The 22,018-nt window shown below is 36.8% G+C and overlaps 2 protein-coding genes across 3 annotated transcripts in view; one reads left to right on the top strand and one right to left on the bottom strand.

Moving 5' to 3' along the window:
- Window positions 1-22,018, bottom strand: part of LOC307124756 (uncharacterized protein) — a gene marked incomplete at its 3' end in the record, with an annotated part of 457,096 nt that overhangs the window by 227,938 nt on the left and 207,140 nt on the right. The gene's annotated exons all lie outside the window — the stretch shown is intronic.
- ltbp3 (latent transforming growth factor beta binding protein 3) overlaps window positions 1-22,018 on the top strand; it is a 59,138-nt gene that overhangs the window by 34,120 nt on the left and 3,000 nt on the right. The window contains exons 6-27 of one of the 2 annotated variants that reach the window (XM_079815323.1): window positions 781-867; window positions 3,433-3,552; window positions 3,672-3,818; window positions 4,357-4,470; window positions 4,570-4,583; window positions 4,703-4,772; window positions 4,960-5,046; window positions 5,179-5,304; window positions 5,934-6,059; window positions 6,175-6,303; window positions 7,933-8,052; window positions 8,924-9,046; window positions 10,348-10,470; window positions 10,873-10,992; window positions 11,088-11,216; window positions 11,306-11,476; window positions 14,497-14,580; window positions 14,671-14,799; window positions 15,602-15,739; window positions 18,165-18,305; window positions 18,592-18,720; window positions 18,996-19,157. In XM_079815323.1, the coding sequence (XP_079671449.1) occupies window positions 781-867; window positions 3,433-3,552; window positions 3,672-3,818; window positions 4,357-4,470; window positions 4,570-4,583; window positions 4,703-4,772; window positions 4,960-5,046; window positions 5,179-5,304; window positions 5,934-6,059; window positions 6,175-6,303; window positions 7,933-8,052; window positions 8,924-9,046; window positions 10,348-10,470; window positions 10,873-10,992; window positions 11,088-11,216; window positions 11,306-11,476; window positions 14,497-14,580; window positions 14,671-14,799; window positions 15,602-15,739; window positions 18,165-18,305; window positions 18,592-18,720; window positions 18,996-19,157 (2,589 nt within the window). Of the gene's footprint in view, window positions 1-780; window positions 868-3,432; window positions 3,553-3,671; window positions 3,819-4,356; window positions 4,471-4,569; window positions 4,584-4,702; window positions 4,773-4,959; window positions 5,047-5,178; window positions 5,305-5,933; window positions 6,060-6,174; window positions 6,304-7,932; window positions 8,053-8,923; window positions 9,047-10,347; window positions 10,471-10,872; window positions 10,993-11,087; window positions 11,217-11,305; window positions 11,477-14,496; window positions 14,581-14,670; window positions 14,800-15,601; window positions 15,740-18,164; window positions 18,306-18,561; window positions 18,721-18,995; window positions 19,158-22,018 lie in introns of both variants that reach the window. The other variant, XM_079815322.1, reaches the window with a different exon arrangement.

The following is a 22,018-nucleotide window of genomic DNA, read 5'->3' as shown; positions in this document are numbered from 1 at the left end:
TTCCCATTACCCATTCTTTGAAAAAAGAGTTCAGACTGCTTTAGTCTTTTTTCCTTTTTAAATTCACCCTGTCACAGTTTGATGGGTGGGAATGTGTCATTTCAGTCTTGGAGTTGCGTTTCAAAATGGGCTAGAAGAAGAAAAAAAAAAAGTCCTCTCCTATTTTCTCTTCGTAACCCATTTGATGTCTCAGAGCTCAGTCAGACGGTGATCCTGGCCTGGTGAACGCATCTGTGTGTGAGCGGATGTGTGTTAGTGTTTGCGTTCGAATGTGTGTGAATGTCTGCGAGTGTCTTCGTGCCTCAGCAACATCACCATATTTTCCTATGACACACCCTTTGCAGTAAAAGGAGACAAAAGTGAAGGATGGAAAAAAGAATGAAAAAATGTTGGCTTTGGCAAAAGCCTTTCTGGAAAGCCACTCTGTCTCTGTTCTCACATGTTCTTATACAGAAGAGAAAATATCAGCTTCAGAGAAATGTTCCCACTGCGGCCCTTTTCTCTCTTTCTCACACACACAGAAATTAACCACATCACACACAGCACACCACGCTACCAGTTTCTTCTCAAAATTAAATCCCCTCAAAGACACTTCTTTCATCAATTCTCTCAACATTTTCCACCACTTTCATTTTTATTTAGCTTTGTTTTAAATGCCCTTCATTGGTTTGATGTTTCATAGTTATGTTCTGGCTTAATCAAACAAACAAAGCAGCTAGTACAGATTCTTTAGTAGTAGAAATGATAGGTCCGGTAATTCTATGGATTTTTCCCATTCAGATGCTGGGAAACACCACACTATAGTAGATGATTTTGGCTCCACGTGCCCTCAGGGATACAAGAGACTCAACAGCACTCACTGCCAAGGTAATGTGTGTGTACATGCTTAATTGTGTGTTGTATAGGTTTGTACAAATTGCAAGTATGTTGGTTGTCAAAAAAATGTACACATCCATAAGTATTACATGAACTAAAACAAGACAACTGCCAAATAGTCAGCCAGGTGCTGAAAAATAGATTATACTTCTGTTTGCTGTAAATCCAGACCAATGGTTTTATTTTGGGTGTTTGATATTTAATTTTAAATCCAACTTGTTTAAGGACAGATTACAGTGGGGTGTTATTTTTATTTTAGACATAAGATTCAAATCAAACAATCAGATTAAACTTAAAGCTAAATCTGTTCAAAAATACATTCTTGGCATCCACAATAAAAATAGCCGATGTGAAAAATGTGCAAAAATGACTGAAGATGAAACTGATGTGAAGTAAGTGGAGTTTGTGATAGCTGCCATTTAGAAACCGCAAAATCAATTCAAAATTATACTTAGGTAAAACTTTGAAGCTATTTAGTCACATTATCAAAAGATTATCTTAATATAAATAATGAAATATTATCAATAATAATTATAATATTAATAAATTCAGGTAATGTATTTAAAGCCACATCTATGGAAGAGACATAAGATAGACGCTCCTAAGCACGTACAGTAGCATCTGCAATTAGTCTGTTACAGAAATTGAAGTTGCTGTTCTAAAAAGGGTTTTATCCTAGAAATGTGAGTGATGTTTGGGCAGTCCTGCACTATAAAAAAAAAGGTTCTATATGGCACCAAAAATGGTTCCTTGTCGTAATCATAGAGGAACCACTTTTGGTGCTATATAGCACCATATCTTAACATGTTCTGTATATGGTAGCGGTGCTAAATAGAACCTTAGTCAAAGAACCTCTGAAGAACCTCTGAAGAACCGCTGAAGAACCACTGAAGCACCACTGAAGCACCATAATTGGTGCTATATAGCACTTAAAAAGGTTCCCCTATGATTACAAGCCAGGGAACCATTTTTGGTGCCATATAGAACCTTTTTTTTAGAGTGTGATATCTATTCCAGAACAGGAGAGAGATACAGATAAAGTCAAGGACTTTCTGCCAGTTAGGAGACAGTTTGGATTACTACAGTATATAGACCTGCATAGTTTCAGATTCAGAATAATGGCACAAGTAACATAAAATAGCAGACAATTCAGTGATAAGCTTCATTTATGATCCCATTGGTTGGGATGAGGCAAGCAAATAAATTGTTCACCAGCAAACTTCTAACAACATCTGTCAGGTTTTAGTGCAAGCAGATGCTTCAGATCTTTGATATATTGTACATGCATTTCTCAATGAAAACATTTCTCAGATTCAACCAAGAATTTCTATAGCAGTGGTTCTCAACTGGTTTGGCCATGGAACCCACATTTTTCCATTGTCATTAAGTCGCGAATTTGAACCAAGCTGATTTATTTCTCAAAAATGGTTGACACACACACACACACACACACACACACACACACACACACACACACACACACACACACACACACACACACACACACACACACACACACACACACACACACACACACACACACACACACACACACACACACACACACACACACAAGCACTTAACTTAACATACACTTAAATTATAAGAATATCACTAACACTGATTCATAAACATTAAATTGCGAGGCATTAAATAGCAGTCCCAAACTAGTACTAATACAATAAAGTTAGTAAGTTGGTATAAGCCATCACAATCATCAGAAATAGAGAACACAAACTGAAAACAAAATGGTGTTTTGGGTTAAAGTTACAAAAAACTAGTCTATAGAAAAGCATCCTTCCTTCAGTTCATCAGCACAGATATTGTGGCCAATACAATGTCTTTTATCTGAAAAGCTTCTTTGCCATCATAGTTGAGGTATGCCAATAGATCTGTGAGCAGAGAAGACCATAAAGCAGAAAATCAGAAACTGAGTACCACAATTTATCAGGATTGAGTCCCACTGTTTGTCAGGAGAAGTGAAAGGTGAACAATGTGATCAGAGCAATTTGAACAAAATACAGCAGTTCAATTGCACCACTTCTGCAGATGATGAACAAACTGCATACTGTTTTAGGTATGGTCAGCTTAAACAAGCCTTTGCTTGAATGTTACAGATGAGTATGGAAATACTTGTAGCTATTATTCAGCTTCAATGTAATCCAGATAAGCAGATAGATCAAATTTATGGATGAGAGAACAATAAATGTAAAGTTCTGGTCCAAAGAAAAATTAAATAGATTTTTGACATCATTGGCAGACATTGGCAGATCATTCTTTTATAGAAAAGTCAGTGACTACGTAATTGACAAGAAAAGGATCCTTGAGAGCCTGCTCTTTAACATGAAATGTCTCAGTTGGTTTACCTGAATTGAATTGAATTGAATTTTAATTATTTGAAGGAGAGTCTTTTGACCATTTGTAGACAAAAAGATTATTTTTACACAATTATTAAATAATATTATAAAGACAATTTTTTTTTTTTACATATTTGTATAAACTTATTAAAAATACTAATGATATGTTTGTTGTTCTCTCTTTCTTTCTCTGTCTTAGACATAAATGAATGTATGATGCAGGGGCTGTGTCAGAATGGAGAATGTTTAAACACACAGGGAAGTTTCCGCTGCACCTGCAAACCTGGTTATGTACTGACAGAAAGGATACGCTGCATAGGTGAGACATAAATACATGCGCAAACTCGCAAATAACACACATATACAGTATGACCAACAAGCTTTATATAGCCAGCAAACCATCATTAAGGTCTTTTTTACTCTCATCAACAACAACAGTTGAGCAGGGGCTCTGTTATCGTATGGTTACGGAAGCAGGGAAATGTGAGCACGCTCTTCCAACACGCCTTTCTCAGGAGATTTGCTGCTGCACTGTGGGTAAAGCGTGGGGAAGCAACTGTGAGAGGTGCCCACAGCTTGGGACAGGTGAGTGTGTGCATTATTCAGAATGTAATAGTAGCAAACAGGATGCAGAATTACCATTCAAATTTGAATAAAAGCAACTAGAATGAATATGAACTGAAAAAAACATCACAACTTGAAAAAACCTTTTAAAAAAGCCTTGTCTGAAAGTTTGTTTTGAATATTTTAAGGCCAGTAAGAGATGTTTAAAATGCCACCTATAGACATTTATACTTAGTTTATATATTTTATCATATTTAACAAATTAACTTTTGTGGACCAGGGTGGAGGAACACTTAATTTCCCAGAATGCATTACCTGTGTTGAATTTCTTAGAATTTCAGTTCAGTAAATTCCTTGTCTTTTCATTCCAATTCAACTTCCTTTGTGCCAGCTGAATTCAAATTCCTGCTCATTCATTGAAATGGAGTCCATTCTTCAATTCTGCATTTTGTTCAATCCTGTTGTGTACATGCTATTGTATATTTAAAGAAGGTTTGACAATTTAATCTTTAGTCTTTCTCTCTCTAATGCTTCTTTCTCACTCGCTCTGTTTCTCTAGCTTCCTTTAATAAGATCTGTCCAGCGGGCAAGGGGATGTCTTTCCAGACTTATCATGGCACTCTGTCCATTCAGCCCATCCTGACCAGTATTGAACACATTAATCCTGATACTGGTACAGACATTTGAATAAGTTCTGAGATAAAGCTTCTATAAGCTTGATTGCTGTGATTTTATTAACGGATTATTTGTTGTATCTTTGTTTGTGTTGCAGAGGTCAAGCCTCCGGTAAGATACTAGTTTTCTTTCTAAAGTACTGAAATTAAAAGTCAACTTTTACAGAAATATCAAAAAGTCAGATCAACTGTAGACACTTCACTTAATTGATTTTGCCCTCATGCCAACAGGAAGTCCCCATTCAGACGACCACGCCCATGCAGCTCTCACCAATCAGCACGCATGGCCCTCGCCACCCAGGTACACTTTAGAAAGCGCAGTGTTTCTCCGTTGCTCAATGGTAGAGCATGACAAATAGCAAGACGAAATGTTTAAATGCAATTGCTTTGCTTAAATATGGTATTTTTCTTTTACTCGAAATTTTGTTTATCTTCAAATTGTGTCTTTTTCTCTACCTACCACTTTATTTCTGCTTCCATCTCCTCAGTTATTGTGGCCAGGCCGACAACTCCTCCCATAGTCCTGGTGCCTCCAGAGAGTGACTCACTAGAGGTGGCCCATACGCAGGTCTCACGTGAGTTCCATGACAACTTGTCAGTTAACACTGCAATATTGTTTTATACAAAGTTCGTTTTGGTGATTTAAAAGTGTTTTTTTTTTTCTCTCCCACAATTATGGGTGTGTGTTTTGTGTTTGGGTATCACAGCAATGGATGAATGCAAGCTGAACAGGAATATATGTGGTCATGGAGAGTGTGTGAACACACAGAATGGTTTCATGTGCCACTGTTACCCTGGATATCGACCACATGCACATAGAAAGAGTTGTGTTGGTGAGTACATACATGTAAATACACACACACATACTGTACAACCAATGAAATCATAGATGGATGCACTCTGAGTTTAATAACTGCATTTGTTGTGCATAAAAATATAAAACACTACCGTTCAAAAGTTTAGAGTTGGTAAGATTTGTTAATGTTTTTGGAAGAAGACTCTTATGCTCTCCAAAGGCTGCATTTCTTTGACCAAAAATACAGTAAAAACAGTAATATTGTGAAATATTATTAAAATTTAATATAACTGTTTTCTATTTGAATATATTTTTTTAAATAAGTTATTCCTGTGATGGTAAAGCTGAATTTTTAGCATCATTACTCCAGTCTTCAATGTCACATGCTCCTTCAGAAATCATTTTATGCTGATTTGCTGCTTAAGAAACATTTCTCATTATTATCAATGTGGTAAACAGTTGTGCTACTTAATATTTTTGTGGAAACTGTGAATTTTTTTTACAGGATTGTTTGATAGAAAGTTTAAAAGAACAACATTTATTTGAAATTGAAATATTTTGAATGCTAGTGTATACTATGTAAAATATTTTATAAAACAGTATTACAGAGTTTTTTTTCTAAATGATATTAAAAAAATATATACAACGGTCTCACTCTCTCTGTAGATGAAAATGAATGCGACTCGAAGCCATGTGGTAGAGGCACCTGCATTAACACCGTGGGTTCCTACAGATGCAACTGTCAGCATGGCTATGAACCTATGATGTATAATGGGAAACGCAAATGTATTGGTGAGTGACCAGCATCGGCTATTCAAAGACAGTGGATTTCTATAGAGCTTCTATACATAATATGACCATATCAATGCACATAGTGGACAACACTTGTTTGCATGCATGTTTTCAGATATAAATGAGTGCTCTGAGCCTGATATCTGTGGAGTTGGAGGGCATTGCACTAATTTGCCAGGTTCCTATAAGTGTGAGTGTCTGCAAGGCTTCCGGAGCAAATCCCACAGACAGCCTCTTTGCGAAGGTGAGGAAACTAACCTTTGCAGTGCGCATGATGCAAATTCCATCATCAGAATCAGTTGGAAAAACTCTCAACCGGTCTCTTTGTAACCGGTCGCACATGCGCATTTAATTTTTTTGCAGTATAAACGTGGGTTGTAACTCGTGGCGAAAGATTGCTCATACAAAGTATACTTTTGGCTTTACTGTGCATACCCTTACAAAAAAGAAGTTTATTCAGGTATGCTATTAGTAAACTTCTTTTAAACTAAAAAATAAGAAAATATACGTTGTCTACTTTTTATGTACTTCTCAGAAATATACTTAAAATTGCACTCAAGTATGTTTGACTTGTACTGACAGAAAAGTGTAAGTATATTTAGCATATACTTGTACTCAATCTTTTGATCAAGAAGTATAATTAGGTATTCTAAGTATACTTGGCTTGTAGTCGTGTTTAGTTGTGCACAAATATAATTTTCGATCTTGATTCAGTATCAATTCATATGTACGTATATAGCCTACTGTACATATAAGGAAAAATAAGTGTCTTTTTAACACTATTCTAAACTTTTCTCGGGTTAAATTATATTTGCTTGCATTCATTGATATTCACTCATGTTTGCTTATACAAGTATCATTAAAAATATTAGGATGTAAGTTATACATTTTTTTAAATTTCACATTTAAAGAAATCTAGTGTTTGATCATGTCTAAATATTTATTCAAATGCAAAACCTAAAAATAAGTAAGAAGTTATGATCTGCAATACTTTTTTGAGCAAGCAGACTAGATACATGTATATTTATTAAAGAGCCATACAAGCACCTAGTAGGTAAACCATGGCTTTACAAATGAAAATTATAATTTTTCCAGCCACAAAATGACTAATTTGCCTCTTTGCATTGGAATTCTCTATTTTAACCTCGATTACTACACCAATTGTAATATAAATAATAAAACATATTTTAAGTGGTCATTAATGGACCACAATTATTGCACAAATAGTAGGCCTATTTAGTACCAAAAGATATCCTCAAAATATTCAATAAATATTCTTAAACTAAAATATAGAACATTTATTTAATTAAAAAAAAGTTAAGGTGTATGGTCACATTTGACCACCAATGAGTATGAGTGTGACCAATTAGTAAGGAATACCTGAGGGCTAAATACAGGAAAAACATTAACATTAATGTTAACAATGTTGCATTTCCATCACTCTCCATAATAGAATGATCCTGTAAATATGGTTGACGTAATACAAAAATTGCTGCAAATACCTGTAGGCTATAGTAAAACTGTTGTGTATCCGCTTAAGCCATTCATATGCTTTGACACAGCGCTGGTTTGTTTAGAAGCTCTGTGAACCACGTGACCGCGTGCGCTGCCGGGAGATGAGAGCATGTCGCAAATGTTTTTCAACGCCTCTGGCTTTAACTGTTATGCCATATTCGTATTCAATTTTAAAAGCTTAGACTTTCATATCAAAAGCAGGTTTGGCAGTTTGGCGTGAGATTTAAAAAAGTTATTGAATAACGATGCGCAATATGTGGCGGCCGGTGTTGATTCTGTGGCGCACCGCCACAAATTAGTCTATGTGTGGGAAACACTGTAACTTATTTTCTGTACTGTTGCTGTCTCTCTAATGCAGACATTAATGAATGTTCGGACCCGAGTGTCTGTCCTAGTGAACAGTGTGAGAATACTGTTGGATCCTATGAGTGTATACCCTGCCAACCTGGATACCAAGCACAGGGAGGAGTGTGTTACGGTCAGAATACATACACACATATACACATGCAACCACGCATGAACAGTTTAGCTCAAATGCATTCACAGAAACATATGGCTAAGGCCATTCCGACTACCATCAGCTCCTCACACAGGCTCCAGGCATTTCACGACTAAACCAAAACAACTCTCTTTTCACTACCCTGTGTGTTCTCAATAGAACAAAAGATGATTTGTCATTAGATTATATATTTTTTTTAAATATACATTGTGTAAAATGTGTTACTTTCTGCATTTTTGTGCATGCCATTTGCTGTCATTAACTTGTATTTATTATTTTAATCAGAATTATTTCTGCTATTGGCCATGCTGCTCTGTAGGTATTGGCCATTGAAAAAAAAAATTTTATTCAGCAAGGACCCGTTAAATTGATCAAAAGTGACAGTAAAGGCATTTATAATGTTACAAAAGTTTTATATTTCAAATAATTGCTGTTCTTTAAAAAGTTATATTCATCAAAGTTTCTTTGTTTCCACAAAATAAGCAACACAATTTTTTTCAACATTTATAATAATAAGAAATATTTTTTGAGCAGCAAATCAGATCATATTAGAATGATTTCTGGAGGATCATGTGACACTGAAGACTGGAGTAATGACCTTTACCATCACATGAATAAATTAAATCTTAAAATATATTCAAGTAGGAAATAAGCATTTCAAATTGTAATAATATTTCACTATATTACAGTTTTGAGTAAATAAATGCAAAAAAGTCTTGGTGAGCACAATCTTCAGTAACACATGTTTATGTACCTGATGTGAGTAGGAAAGGTGATAAATGTGGGGTGTCTTTGACAACTAAATTTGACAATAGCAATCTTAAAAGAGATCTTTCTTTCTCTCTATCAGATGTCGATGAGTGTCAGAAGCGTGGTGTGTGTCTGAACGGCCGCTGTGAGAACTTGGCAGGATCGTATCGATGTCTGTGTAATGAGGGCTTCCTGCCTGAGGCTAACAGCAAAGGCTGCAGAGGTCAGTGGCACACAGTCAACAAAACTAAACAGTAAGCTGCAATAGATGCGAGCTAGGGGTGTAACGACAAAACTGACAGTTCGGTTACGTACGTCGGTTTTGAAGTCACGGTTGGGTATGGGTTCGGTACAGCAGGGGAGAGAACTAAATATAAAGTTGCTTTTTATTTATTTTTTATTTAACAGTGGTTTACTGAACAAATTGTGTCTGTCCTTAAATTAATTCAATTATAATAAAAGTTTCTTAATGATAATGCTGTAAACTATATAGGGAGCCCTTACTTGCACATTACTATAATATTAAAGGTTAACAACAGAGCCCAAACTATTAGCCTAAATTCAGTTGCTATTTATTTTTAGATATAATAATCAACACTCAAATAACACACAGTATGCAAACATGTAAACTTCACATAAGGCAGTTTTTGCATAAACTTATAAATCTAATTATAAAATTGTTTTTTCTCCAATTCGTTGTTGAAATATAATCATTTATACACAGTGTCTGTCATTTTCATGATATATTCATTTAAACATACATTAAATAATCAAGACATCACTAATAGGTAAAGTAGAATATATTAAGAAAATATAGGCCATTATAGTGCATATATTAAGTGAAAGAGTTAATTTCTCTAATGAACTAACCAGCTGTGGACACTGAGTGACACAGATTGAGCGATTACACGACATACAGTATGATACGTTTCAGGAAGTTGTAATGTATCCTCAACATACCTTCAGATGTTACTTAAGTCATGTTTATTCTTTGACTAGGAAGAGATGATCACGTTCAGCTGCGCTGCCCCTTGAACTGACGCACGGTATACGGTGATCTGTCACGTCAAATTAAAGAGCGTCAAAACGGCATTTATCGTTTGAATTTCATGATAAAATGGACAGAATACTTAAAAGCCTACCGTTAACTGTTAAAGATTGTATTCAGAACCGTTCGGTACACACGTGCATGTACCAGTTGTCCTGTACCAAAAAGGTACGGTTGGTACGAATACGTGTACCGTTACACCCCTAATGCGAGCACAACGGTTAAAGACGTCTGTCTAGCGCTTGTTTACATTGAAAAACAATGGAAAAGTAGCGCAGTGGAATGGAAAAACACACTCTGTGTGAGCGCCCCCTAAATTATTATTTTAAGTTAGATTTTATAACTTCCTGCACAAGTTCATTCTAAAGAGAATAAATATACTGTGCAAAACATAACTTTTTACATTTACATAAAGAGAGATTTAAGCGTGTGTGTATGTGTACTTGGAGGTTATGTGTCTGTTGGTCTCTCCACAGACATCAATGAGTGTCAGGACAACCGTCTGTGTGCTAATGGTCACTGCATCAACACTGAGGGATCATTCCGTTGCCAGTGTTACCCTGGTTACCAGCCCACACAAGAGGGAAGCCACTGCGAAGGTCAGCTTGTAATGACTAATCCAACACTGCAAGAGGCATGAACATAATGCACATAACACTGTAATATCTGTACTCTTAAACATAAATATACAGATTGTGTTGAGGCTGGAATACACTACATGGCTTTTGCCCTGATTTATCCCCCAGTTTGCCCCTCTGGACGATTTGATGCTAGTCTGCAGATTTTTGGAGAGTCAAAGTTGACAGATTTCACAGAAAATTGCGTAGATGGGCACAGACTCCCATCCAGTCATGATATTTTGACTGTAGAACACATTGTTTGTTCTGTTCAGTATGACTGAGAGTGTGTTATCCTTAGTCGTTTAGTGCATGAAGTCCAGATGAACAATTCTCTAACGCTTACAGTATGTGAATTGGTTATATTGTTTTTGATCTATTTAGATATTAATGAGTGCGAACGAGCCTCCAATTGTCAACGAGGACGTTGTATCAACTCGATGGGCTCTTACCATTGCGAGTGCCATAAAGGATACACGCTTGTCAGTGGCCGAAGGTGCCAGGGTATGGGATTTCACACTGTTTACATCACCCAATTCTCCATCCTGGGCCCGGCCTTGGTCCCCTTGTTCTTGACCCTTTCACTCTTTCTCTCTCAGACATAGACGAGTGCGCTAAGGAAAGGAGTCTGTGTCAGCCTCATGGCATATGTGAAAACAGACAGGGTGGATATGTGTGTGTGTGTAATGATGGTTTCAGACTGTCTGAAGACAAACACAGCTGTGAGGGTAAGAGTTGGTCTAGTTATTAAGTGCATTTGGTGAAAACAGGAAGTTGTTATTGTCTTTTTTTTTTACATTAGTTTTTCCCCACATAGAGGATGAGATCTATCTAAATGATAAGAAGGAGTGCTACCTAAATCTGGATGACACCGTGTTCTGTGACAGTGTCCTGGCAACCAATGTTACTAAGCAGGAGTGCTGCTGCTCTATCGGCGTGGGATGGGGAGATCATTGTGAGATCTACCCCTGTCCCGTCTACCACTCAGGTAAGATTACAGACAAATACATTGAAAATGTTAGGACACCCAGTGGTTAAAGTGGGATTTGGCAGGTGGGGGAACCCTCAAATTATGTGTAGGTACAACAGGGAAAAATGACTCACCGTGGGACAACATATTGAGTATCGTAGTATAGCAATACTTTGTGGGATAAGAGTGTCACTGTGGCACCAAGTATCACAATACTTATTTACTTGATATTTTAATGATTTTATTTTCGTCCATCTACATCTACACTGATATGATGACGATACCATGTTAAAATTGCTGAGCACCACAATATGGAACACAACCTTGTTTTTCACAATCTAAATTCAAACATAAAAATGGGAAGTCCAAAACTGGCTCAAATTTAACACACCAAAATGGCTGAAGACACAACTACAACAGAAATAAATCACAGCCTAGATAGACCTATTGCAGAATCAATGTCAAAATGCAGAATCAAAAGTTTTGCTGTATCATAAAACATAAGAAACAACAACAACAAAACAACAATGTATGATGGTCCAAATATTGTGGCTATTCTCACATCCAGTCAAAATAGCTCCCATATTGACTAGTACTGTGACTTGATTTGTCCTTTTAACTCCACTACAACCAGGCCCGGATTAAGAACACCTAGGGCCCTGGGGCTATAACAAACCCAGGGGCCCCATAGTAGCCGATCTTGGTGTCACAATGTTTTCTACAACAGAAATAATTAGTATTTTTTACAAAAAATCATCAAAGCACAGAGATACAATGAGGCTATATCTGTTAGAATATTCAATTTTAATATTAAGTAGGACTATATATAAATATTCCAGATTGCAACACATTAACAGCATAAATGCATTAACTCCAGATTTGAGGTCAAAGCAAACAGGTTTTCAGAAACAGTAACAACTTTTGAGCATATACAACTGCCTTAAGGAGTTTCACAACCAGAATTTTTTTATTTCTCTGATCTACATGTGCATTTTAAGATGTTTGAAGGCTATAAAAATGAATAATAAATAGTTTTTAAAACCATATTAGTGGGCAGTAGATTATCTGTCATACCTGCTCTCTCCTCATTTCATCACTCTCTCATTTCTCTCAGTCTCCTTCTCTTGCCCTGTCTCTTCCCATTCTAAAGCAGAGCTCTGACTGATAGTCTTTTCATTTTCGTCTGTGTCAGTGAAGAAAGTAAACATAGGGTCAACTGATATTTAGTTTTATTAAGCATTTTCGTAGACAAGTTAATTCACTGAAGGCTATGAACGCTAGGTAAATACATTTAATAAATTAATTACAATATGTACACACACATTCATTATCTTATGCCTAATCTGATTAAATTATTTTACAATATTTATACACCTCTGAAAAATACAGAGGTCTGGACCACAGCGACCTCATAGCTGGCTACGGCCTTGATTACAGTCGTGTAGGCAGCCTATAGTTTACCTCAACACTTCACTTAACATGGTCGGAGCTATTTAGTCTGGTTCAGCTAGTTTCGCCACAGAGCCTTTACTTTGCACATGATGTTGCGCTTGTATTCAATGGATAAAGTGACTGCCTGGCGCTCGTTATCACTTCAAAAGAGCGGCGAAAGCGGCAAACAAGTTTGTCAGTGCTGTGCGTGAGAGTGTCCAGCTCTCACACCGCGACTGCTGGATCCATTTATTTATTAATTTATCTGAGGTTCCGGAACGCAGTTCCGGCCCACTTTGACCCCTGAGGACGCCCTATTGAATTCCATGGTTTTCTGTATCAGGACATAATAAAAAGTCCTCTAGTGCTTGGCAGGTCTGAAAATTTGGAAAATAAAACCTCAGATGAACAATGGGTGATAAGGTTAGGACACCCTATCATTCAATTGCCTGTAGATCCACTTTATCTGTCGGACAGATGGTCTCACATTTGACTCTAGAAAACTTTGGTATTCAGAGGAGTTCATGGTCGACTCGATGACTGTGAGGTGCCCAGGTCCTGTGGCTACAAAACAAGCCCAAAATCATCCCCCCTCCACCAGCATGCTTGACTTTTGGTATGAGGTGTTTGTGCTGATATGCTCTTTTGGTTTTCACCAGACTTGACACTGTACATTATGGCCAAACATCTCCACTTTAGTCTCGTCTGTCCAAAGGACATTGTTCTAGAAGTCTTGTGGTTTGTTCAGATGCAACTTTGCAAACCTAAGCCGTGCTGCCATGTTTTTTTTTTTAGAGAGAAGAGGCTTTCTCCTGGCAACCCTTCCAAACATGCCATACTTAACCCATCTTTTTCTAACTGTACTGTCATGAACTTTAACATTTAACATGTTAACTGAGGCCTGTAAAGTGTGAGGTGTAGTTCTTGGGTTGTCTGCAATTATTTTTCTGAGCATTACACAGTCTGATCTTGGGGTGAATTTGCTGGGACGTCTACTCATGGGAAAATTGGTATCTGTCTGAAATGTTTCCACTTGTGAATAATCTTCTTCACTGTAGAATGATGGACTTCAGATTGGTTGGAAATGACCTTGTAACCCTTCTCAGATTGATGGCAGCAACAATTGCTTCTTTAAGATCATTGCTGAGGTCTTTCCTCCTTGGCATTGTGTTAACACACACCTGGATGATCCAGACCAGCAATCTGCCAGAACTTCTGTTTTTATAGAGGTGATCACACTTGCTGGTGATCAGTTAATCGAAGGCATTTGATTAGCAGTGCCTGACCTTTACTTACCCTCTTAATTCCTATGTTAACAGTAAGGGTGTCCTAACTTTGTCACCCATGGCTTTTCCATTTTGGCTTTATTTTTGCTAAATAAATAATGACATGATGTGTTGTTGTTCATCTGAGGTTTTATTTTCCAAATTAAGACCTGCCAAGGACCAGATGATTTTTTTTATTATGCCCTGATACAGAAAACCATGGAATTCAATAGGGTGTCCTAAAATTTTTACATGACTACATGGATTAAATGATGGATGAAAGAGGTATTGGTCCATCAATGGGTCTATAGGTGTTTGATTGATGTTGTCTGTTGTTTTCAGCGGAGTATCTCTCTCTATGTCCAGTTGGGAGAGGATTTTACCATGAGGAAGGAAAGATAGAATATGGATTACCCTCGCACAGAGGTATATGTGCACGCATGTGTATTGACGCGCACAAACACACACTCCCTCAAATATTTGCTGAATTTCTCTGTTTTTTCACTCTCTTCGTAGATATTGATGAGTGTGTATTGTTCTCTAATGAGATCTGTAAGGAGGGACGCTGTATGAACACACAGCCTGGCTTTGAATGCTACTGCCAACAGGGATTTTACTACGACAGCAATCTACTGGAATGTATCGGTAAAATCACAAACACAAATACACGCTTATTGGGTGAAAAACATTTTTTAAATGAATGTTATACTTTTATTCAGTAAGGACAAAAGTTACCAAATCAAGTTCATTCTGATCTTTTGAACTTTCTATTCTTCAAAGAATCCTGAAAAAATGTATCATATGATTTCCACCAAAAATATTAAGCTGCATAACTGTTTTCAACATTGACAATACGTAATGTCAGAATGATTTCTGAAGGATCATGTGACACTGAAGACTGTAGTAAGATCTAGCAAGATTTCACAATATTACCGTTTTACTGTATTTTTGATCAAATAAACTTTTGAACAGTAGTGTATAAACTTTATATAAAAACTACTTTATACTACTATATAGGCACACTATGTACAATGCTATGATTTATTTACAAATACAATAAAATAATACTTTTTTGGTGAATTATTAAATAATCATTGTAAATCTTTTTCTACTTAAATTTTTATGCATTGTAATATATATTTTATTATTTTATAGTGATTAAAATTGTGGTTGTTATATTAGACTATTTTATAAAATAAAATAAAAATCTTTTTTCATATAAAACGTGATATTAATGTTGAACGCAAAGGATTTTTCTTTTCCTTGTACTGCCCCCTAGTGGTAGAAAGAAGGGTTGTTGTTTTTTTGTCTGCCACTAGAGAGCAGTAGAATGACAGCACTTCTAACATACAAACACATAAATTAATCTTAAATCTGTCATACTTGTCAAGCTGAAACACGCTGTAGAATTCCTTGAACAATATTTGTTCACTCTTTCCCTCTGTAGATGTGGATGAATGTCATGACGAGTCCCTGTGTACCAATGGTCATTGTGTGAACACTCGAGGCTCATTCTACTGCATCTGCAATGCACCCTGGGTCCCTGATGCTGTCAACAAGAAATGTGTCTTCCCTACAATTACAGGTATGTCTTTCTAATTGAGCACGTCACACTTAGTAGTAAAGCTACCTCGTCTAAAAAGCTTTTGCCCCGTGTGAGGCTCGAACTCACGACCTTCAGATTATGAGACTGACGCGCTGCCTACTGCGCCAACGAGGCTGTGGCTCACACATGCGCAGAAGGCTTTATATAGTGTCATAGTCATATGATCCTATGTGAAAGAAAAATAATTTGCTTGCTTATACTAGACTAGATTTTGAATTTAATTTGACTCGTTTCATTTTTTTCACCTTGGAAACATTCTTCTCAAGTGGTTCAAAAAGTTTCAGGCATCTGTTTCAAAAGCAGTTTGTATGTATGTATATATATATATATATGTATATATATATATATATATATATATATATTACATATATATATATATATATACATATTTTTTTAAAGGATTTAATACTTTACTCAGCAAGGATGCATTAATTTAATTAAAAGTGACAGACAGTAAAATTTCTATATCAAATAATTAATCACATACACATACACTCACCTAAAGGATTATTAGGAACACCTGTTCAATTTCTCATTAATGCAATTATCTAATCAACCAATCACATGGCAGTTGCTTCAATGCATTTAGGGGTGTGGTCCTGGTCAAGACAATCTCCTGAACTCCAAACTGAATGTCTGAATGGGAAAGAAAGGTGATTTAAGCAATTTTGAGCGTGGCATGGTTGGTGGTGCCAGACGGGCCGGTCTGAGTATTTCACAATCTGCTCAGTTACTGGGATTTTCACGCACAACCATTTCTAGGGTTTACAAAGAATGGTGTGAAAAGGGAAAAACATCCAGTATGCGGCAGTCCTGTGGGTGAAAATGCCTTGCTGATGCTAGAGGTCAGAGGAGAATGGGCCGACTGATTCAAGCTGATAGCAGAGCAACTTTGACTGAAATAACCACCCATTACAACCGAGGTATCCAGCAAAGCATTTGTGAAGCCACAACACGCACAACCTTGAGGCGGATGGGCTACAACAGCAGAAGACCCCACCGGGTACCACTCATTTCCACTACAAATAGGAAAAAGAGGCTACAATTTGCACAAGCTCACCAAAATTGGACAGTTGAAGACTGGAAAAATGTTGCCTGTTCTGATGAGTCTCGATTTCTGTTGAGACATTCAGATGGTGGAGTCAGAATTTGGCGTAAACAGAATGAGAACATGGATCCATCATGCCTTGTTACCACTGTACAGGCTGGTGGTGGTGGTGTAATGGTGTGGGGGATGTTTTCTTGGCACACTTTAGGCCCCTTAGTGCCAATTGGGCATCGTTTAAATGCCACAGCCTACCTGAGCATTGTTTCTGACCATGTCCATCCCTTTATGACCAACATATACCCATCCTCTGATGGCTCCTTCCAGCAGGATAATGCACCATGTCACAAAGCTCGAATCATTTCAAATTGGTTTCTTGAACATGACAATGAGTTCACTGTACTAAAATGCCCCCCACAGTCACCAGATCTCAACCCAATAGAGCATCTTTGGGATGTGGTGGAACGGGAGCTTCGTGCCCTGGATGTGCATCCCACAAATCTCCATCAACTGCAAGATGCTATCCTATCAATATGGGCAAACATTTCTAAAGAATGCTTTCAGCACCTTGTTGAATCAATGCCACGTAGAATTAAGGCAGTTCTGAAGGCGAAAGGGGGTCAAACACAGTATTAGTATGGTGTTCCTAATAATCATATACACACAGTTGATTATCCATATGCACACTTACATGGACATATAGACTACAGTTTGGGTTAGGGTTTTTTTTATTTTATGAAATTATGGATTCATCAAGGATTGACAATACAGACATTTACATTGTTACCAAAGAATGTTATTTTGAACTTTCTATTCACTAAATAATACTGAAAAAATGTATCGCGGTTTCAATGGCAAAAAAATAAATAAATAAAGCAGCACAATTGTTTTCAATAGTGATAATAATGAGAAATGTTTTTTGATCATCAAATCAGATCATATTACAATGATTTCTGAATGATAATGTGACACCGAAGACTGGAGTAATGATGCTGAAAATTCAGCTTCACCATCACAGGAATAAATTACATTTTATAATATATTCACATAGAAAATAATTATTTTAAATTGTAATAATATTTCACAATTTTACTGTATTTGTAATAAAATAAATGCAGCCTTTGTGAGCATAAGAGACTTAAAACATTTTTTTTTTAAATCTCACTGACCCCAAACCTTTGAACGGTCATGTATTTTTGTATTAATTATAAATGTAATATAAATTATTGTGATTATTTAATTATTGTTTTTTAATGATTGTAGACTCAAGTATTTTGTCTGGTGGCAGGTGTTTACATTACGTTAGAATGTAATCTTTTAATTGTCATATTTCACTGCTTCAAACATGTTCTGCTGTAGGTGTGGATGAGTGTCAGGACCTTGCTAATTGCAAAAATGGCCACTGTGTAAACACCCAAGATTCCTATTATTGCATCTGCAATCCTCCCTGGATTCTGGCAACCGACCGTAACAGCTGTGTCACACCTGAGGAACATGCGGGTGAGTATAGATTTACGAGATCATATCCGTCATAATGACAGATGTCACGACTTCTTACAATGTAACGCACAAAAGGTAAAGCATAGTTTTAATGTGGCAGAGAATTTGGCTGGTCTTCCTGGAATAGTAAAGATGAAATAACTCCAAGCATTTATTGGTTCTCACCCAAGACTCTGTGCTTCTGGTATCTCTCTCCTTGTCTTCCTCCTCCTTCTTTTTTCTCTCTATCTGTCCTTCTCTCTGTATATCTCTTTAGTAACGGGTGTGTCTGTGGTGCACCTTTCAGATGTGAATGAGTGTGAGGATCCCTCCTACTGTAGGAACGGGAGATGTGTCAACACTCCCGGCTCCTTCCACTGCATTTGCGAGCAGCCACTCACCTTCAGTGCAGCCCTCAAGCAATGCGTCTATGATGGTGGGTATCACAAGTAATCAGCATGCAGACTTGTGATGGGTGGAAAACATTTTTGTTACTTGATTGGCCTTCCTGTGGCTTGGCAGCCCGTAAGCTTTTGCTCTGAGCGTCGGTTGACCACATGACTGCTGTGCTTAAAGATGTTTTAGCGGTGTTAGCCTTTGAGTTGGCTTTGTTTCCACCTACTTTTCCATTTCTTTCCTCTTCTGTGAACCCTGTGTATTTTGTTTATATTTTTATGTCCTCCATCATCTCCTCATCTCTGTCTTTCTCAGACCGCACTGCAGCACATAAGGACATATGTTTCCAGGAGGTCGATGAAGATCTTATGTGCACTATGCCGAGGAATGAGCTAACGGTGACGTACTCCGAGTGCTGCTGTCACTACGGTCGAGGCTGGGGCCCAGAGTGCCGGACCTGTCCTAATCGAAATTCAGGTATTGCAAAGAAGTCTCTTATACTCACCTAAGCTGGATTTATCTGATCAAAAATACAGTAATAAGTTTAACTGTTTGCTATTTGAATATATTTTCAAATATATTCATAATTTATTCCTGTGATGTGATCATTACTTCAGTCTTCAGTGTCACATGATCATTCAGAAATCATTCAGGCCGATTTGCTGCTCAAGAAACATTTCTCATTATTATTGATGTTAAAAACAGTTGTGCCACTTACATTTTTTGTGGAAACTGTGATACTTTTTTTCCCCTTCAAGATTCTTTGAAGAATAGAATGTTTTACAGGGTTCCTATGGGGTTTGGAAAAGTATGGAATTTGATTTGAGTAATTTCCAGGTCTGGAAAAATATGGAAAAAATAAACCAGAGTATTGAAAAATATTTATGTTTCCAGACTATTGTCCCCATTTTGTTTTCTAAATATAAAATTAAGAATTTCTAAATGTATATAATATATACAATCAGGGGTTTTTTTCATGGCATTTGGATTAGACATGTGCCGGTAAACGGTAATACGATATACCGCAATAATGAACATGCACAATATTGTTATCGTGGGCACTTCAAAATACCGTGAATAATTATTTATAACGAATTATTCAGATTTTTAGAATGAATTTTAAGAATACTTTACCCATCAACCATTTAAAATGAAAAACACATCAAAGAGGAATGCGCACTGATGTAAATAGACCGTGCATGAGCCGAGCACATGGCGGAATGAGTGCTGAAGTGCACATTCATTCTTCGACAGCAGAGGGCGCTGACGGAACAGCAGAAATGCAGCCGTTTTCCCAGTAATCACATAACCTAATACATAATACTTAAAGACTTAAGGCTATTCATTTTCAAACTTGCATTTTATATTTTAATCTGGACTAAATTACATGCCCTAGATATTGTTTGAATATGTTCTGACTGTTGTTCAATCACACACTTTACAAGGCTCCAGTATTTAACATTAGTTCCTTCATTAACAAACTGACAATGAAAAATACTTCTAAAGCATGTATTAATCTTAGTTAAATGTACATTTCAGCATACCTATTGTTCTTTATAATTCTTTTGCACTTTAATCTGTTTTAAATATTTGTTTACTTTATACATTTTTGTGTATTGCTTTATTGTATTTAAATGTTTGGTTCTTGTGTTATAAGTAAGTGATTTAACCTGTTATAGTATGACAACACTTTTTTTGCAACTTATTTCAATATCGTGATAATACCGTATACCGTGATAAAAGCTTCAGCAATTAATCGCAACATGAAAATTTGATACCGGCACATGCCTAATTTGGATCAGTCTGCCAGCGCTCCCGATGGTTTTTACTCTTGATCTGCTGTAGTTTAGGTCTGCAGTGATTGGTTATGTTGTTAGGTGGCAGTTCCCATCACAGCGCCCCTACCTCAAACTGCTTGACTAAAAACACCTGGAACGTTGTCCTTGATTTTTACATTTGAGTGTGGTCTTCACGGCAAACAAAATGGGAAAACGCAAGTTTTCAGAGGGCTGGCTTGCCAATCATAAATATATAGCCTGGTTAGCCAAAGATTTAACATTTACGAAGAGAGCTATTTGCAAACTTTGTGTCAAATCATCTGACATCTCCAACATGGGGGAGGCGGCAATTGTAAGCCATATGGTAGGCCAAAAGCATAGTCATCTCATCACAGCATCCACCACACAAAGTCTCACAACGTTAATGGCCCAGACCAAGGTGGGACCAAGACCAACCACATCAAGTCACAAAGCCCATAATGTACCGATTGATCAAAGGTGAACATTTGAACTAGTCAGTCTAACATTATCCTTTAATTAACTTAACTTACTACTTAACATTAGCAGTAAGTCTAGAAAGCTAACGATCTAAAGCTAACGTCAGCTTGTCAATTCAGTAACGTTACCACACCAAGATAATTATGTAAATATAGTGTTGGTGAGAAGATAAAGGCCATTTCTAGAGGGAATATGGAGTATTTGGAGCTGCAGCTGTATTCACATCGGTCAATTTATCTCTTATCAGGTGCATTCACAGAGTACAATTGCGTTTTCGCGTGATGCGGCGTGAGTGTTGTTTCTTTTTAGCGTTACTGTTATGTTTGATATTTTCTCAGTGTTAAAAAATAAATTTGTGTACTTCCATTTTAGCAAAACTTCGACATTTACTAGAGTATCCAATCTGGGCCGTTGAATGAGCACGGCATTCGCGTCACAATCAAATAAGCAAAATATCGAGGGGGCACGCAATCATTAAGATTAGATTGTGTTTTGTTGTTAAGTGATCTATTATGACGAGGGTCACATACTTGTTGGCGCCAATAGCATTGTGGGTAAGTGCGTCGACATGTTGTGCTTCGGGAGACCTGAGTTTGAGTCCTGCCTCATGGACTTTTCCCAATATCCCGCCAACCTCTCTCTCCCACCTTACTTCCTGTCTAGCTACTTTCCTATCCTAATAAAAGGCAAAAACGGCAATCCTAAATCTTTAGAATGTAACATACTTGTTAGCAGTTGAATTTTAAAACAATTTATCAGAACAAGTTAAATATGGTCGGAAAAATCTGTAGGGAAGTCTGGAAATTTGAGTCTGGAGAAGTATGGAATTTTGAAATGAAAATTGTGTAGGAACCCTGGTTTTAAAATGGATCATTTGAAATAGAAATCCTTTGTTAGATTATAAAAGTCTTTACTGTCAGGTATTAAGGGTATTAATAAAGTTATTAATTAAAACATTTAGCAATGTTGAATTGTCTGTTTTACATTTACATTCATGTGTAATAATTCCATTCTACATTCATAATGATATTTACACAACACTTCAAATGTTTATAATGTAAA

This window comes from Gobio gobio (assembly GCF_949357685.1).
Source record: "Gobio gobio genome assembly, chromosome: 4".
NCBI lineage: Eukaryota > Metazoa > Chordata > Actinopteri > Cypriniformes > Gobionidae > Gobio > Gobio gobio.
This window is presented reverse-complemented; position numbering and strand designations above follow the sequence as displayed.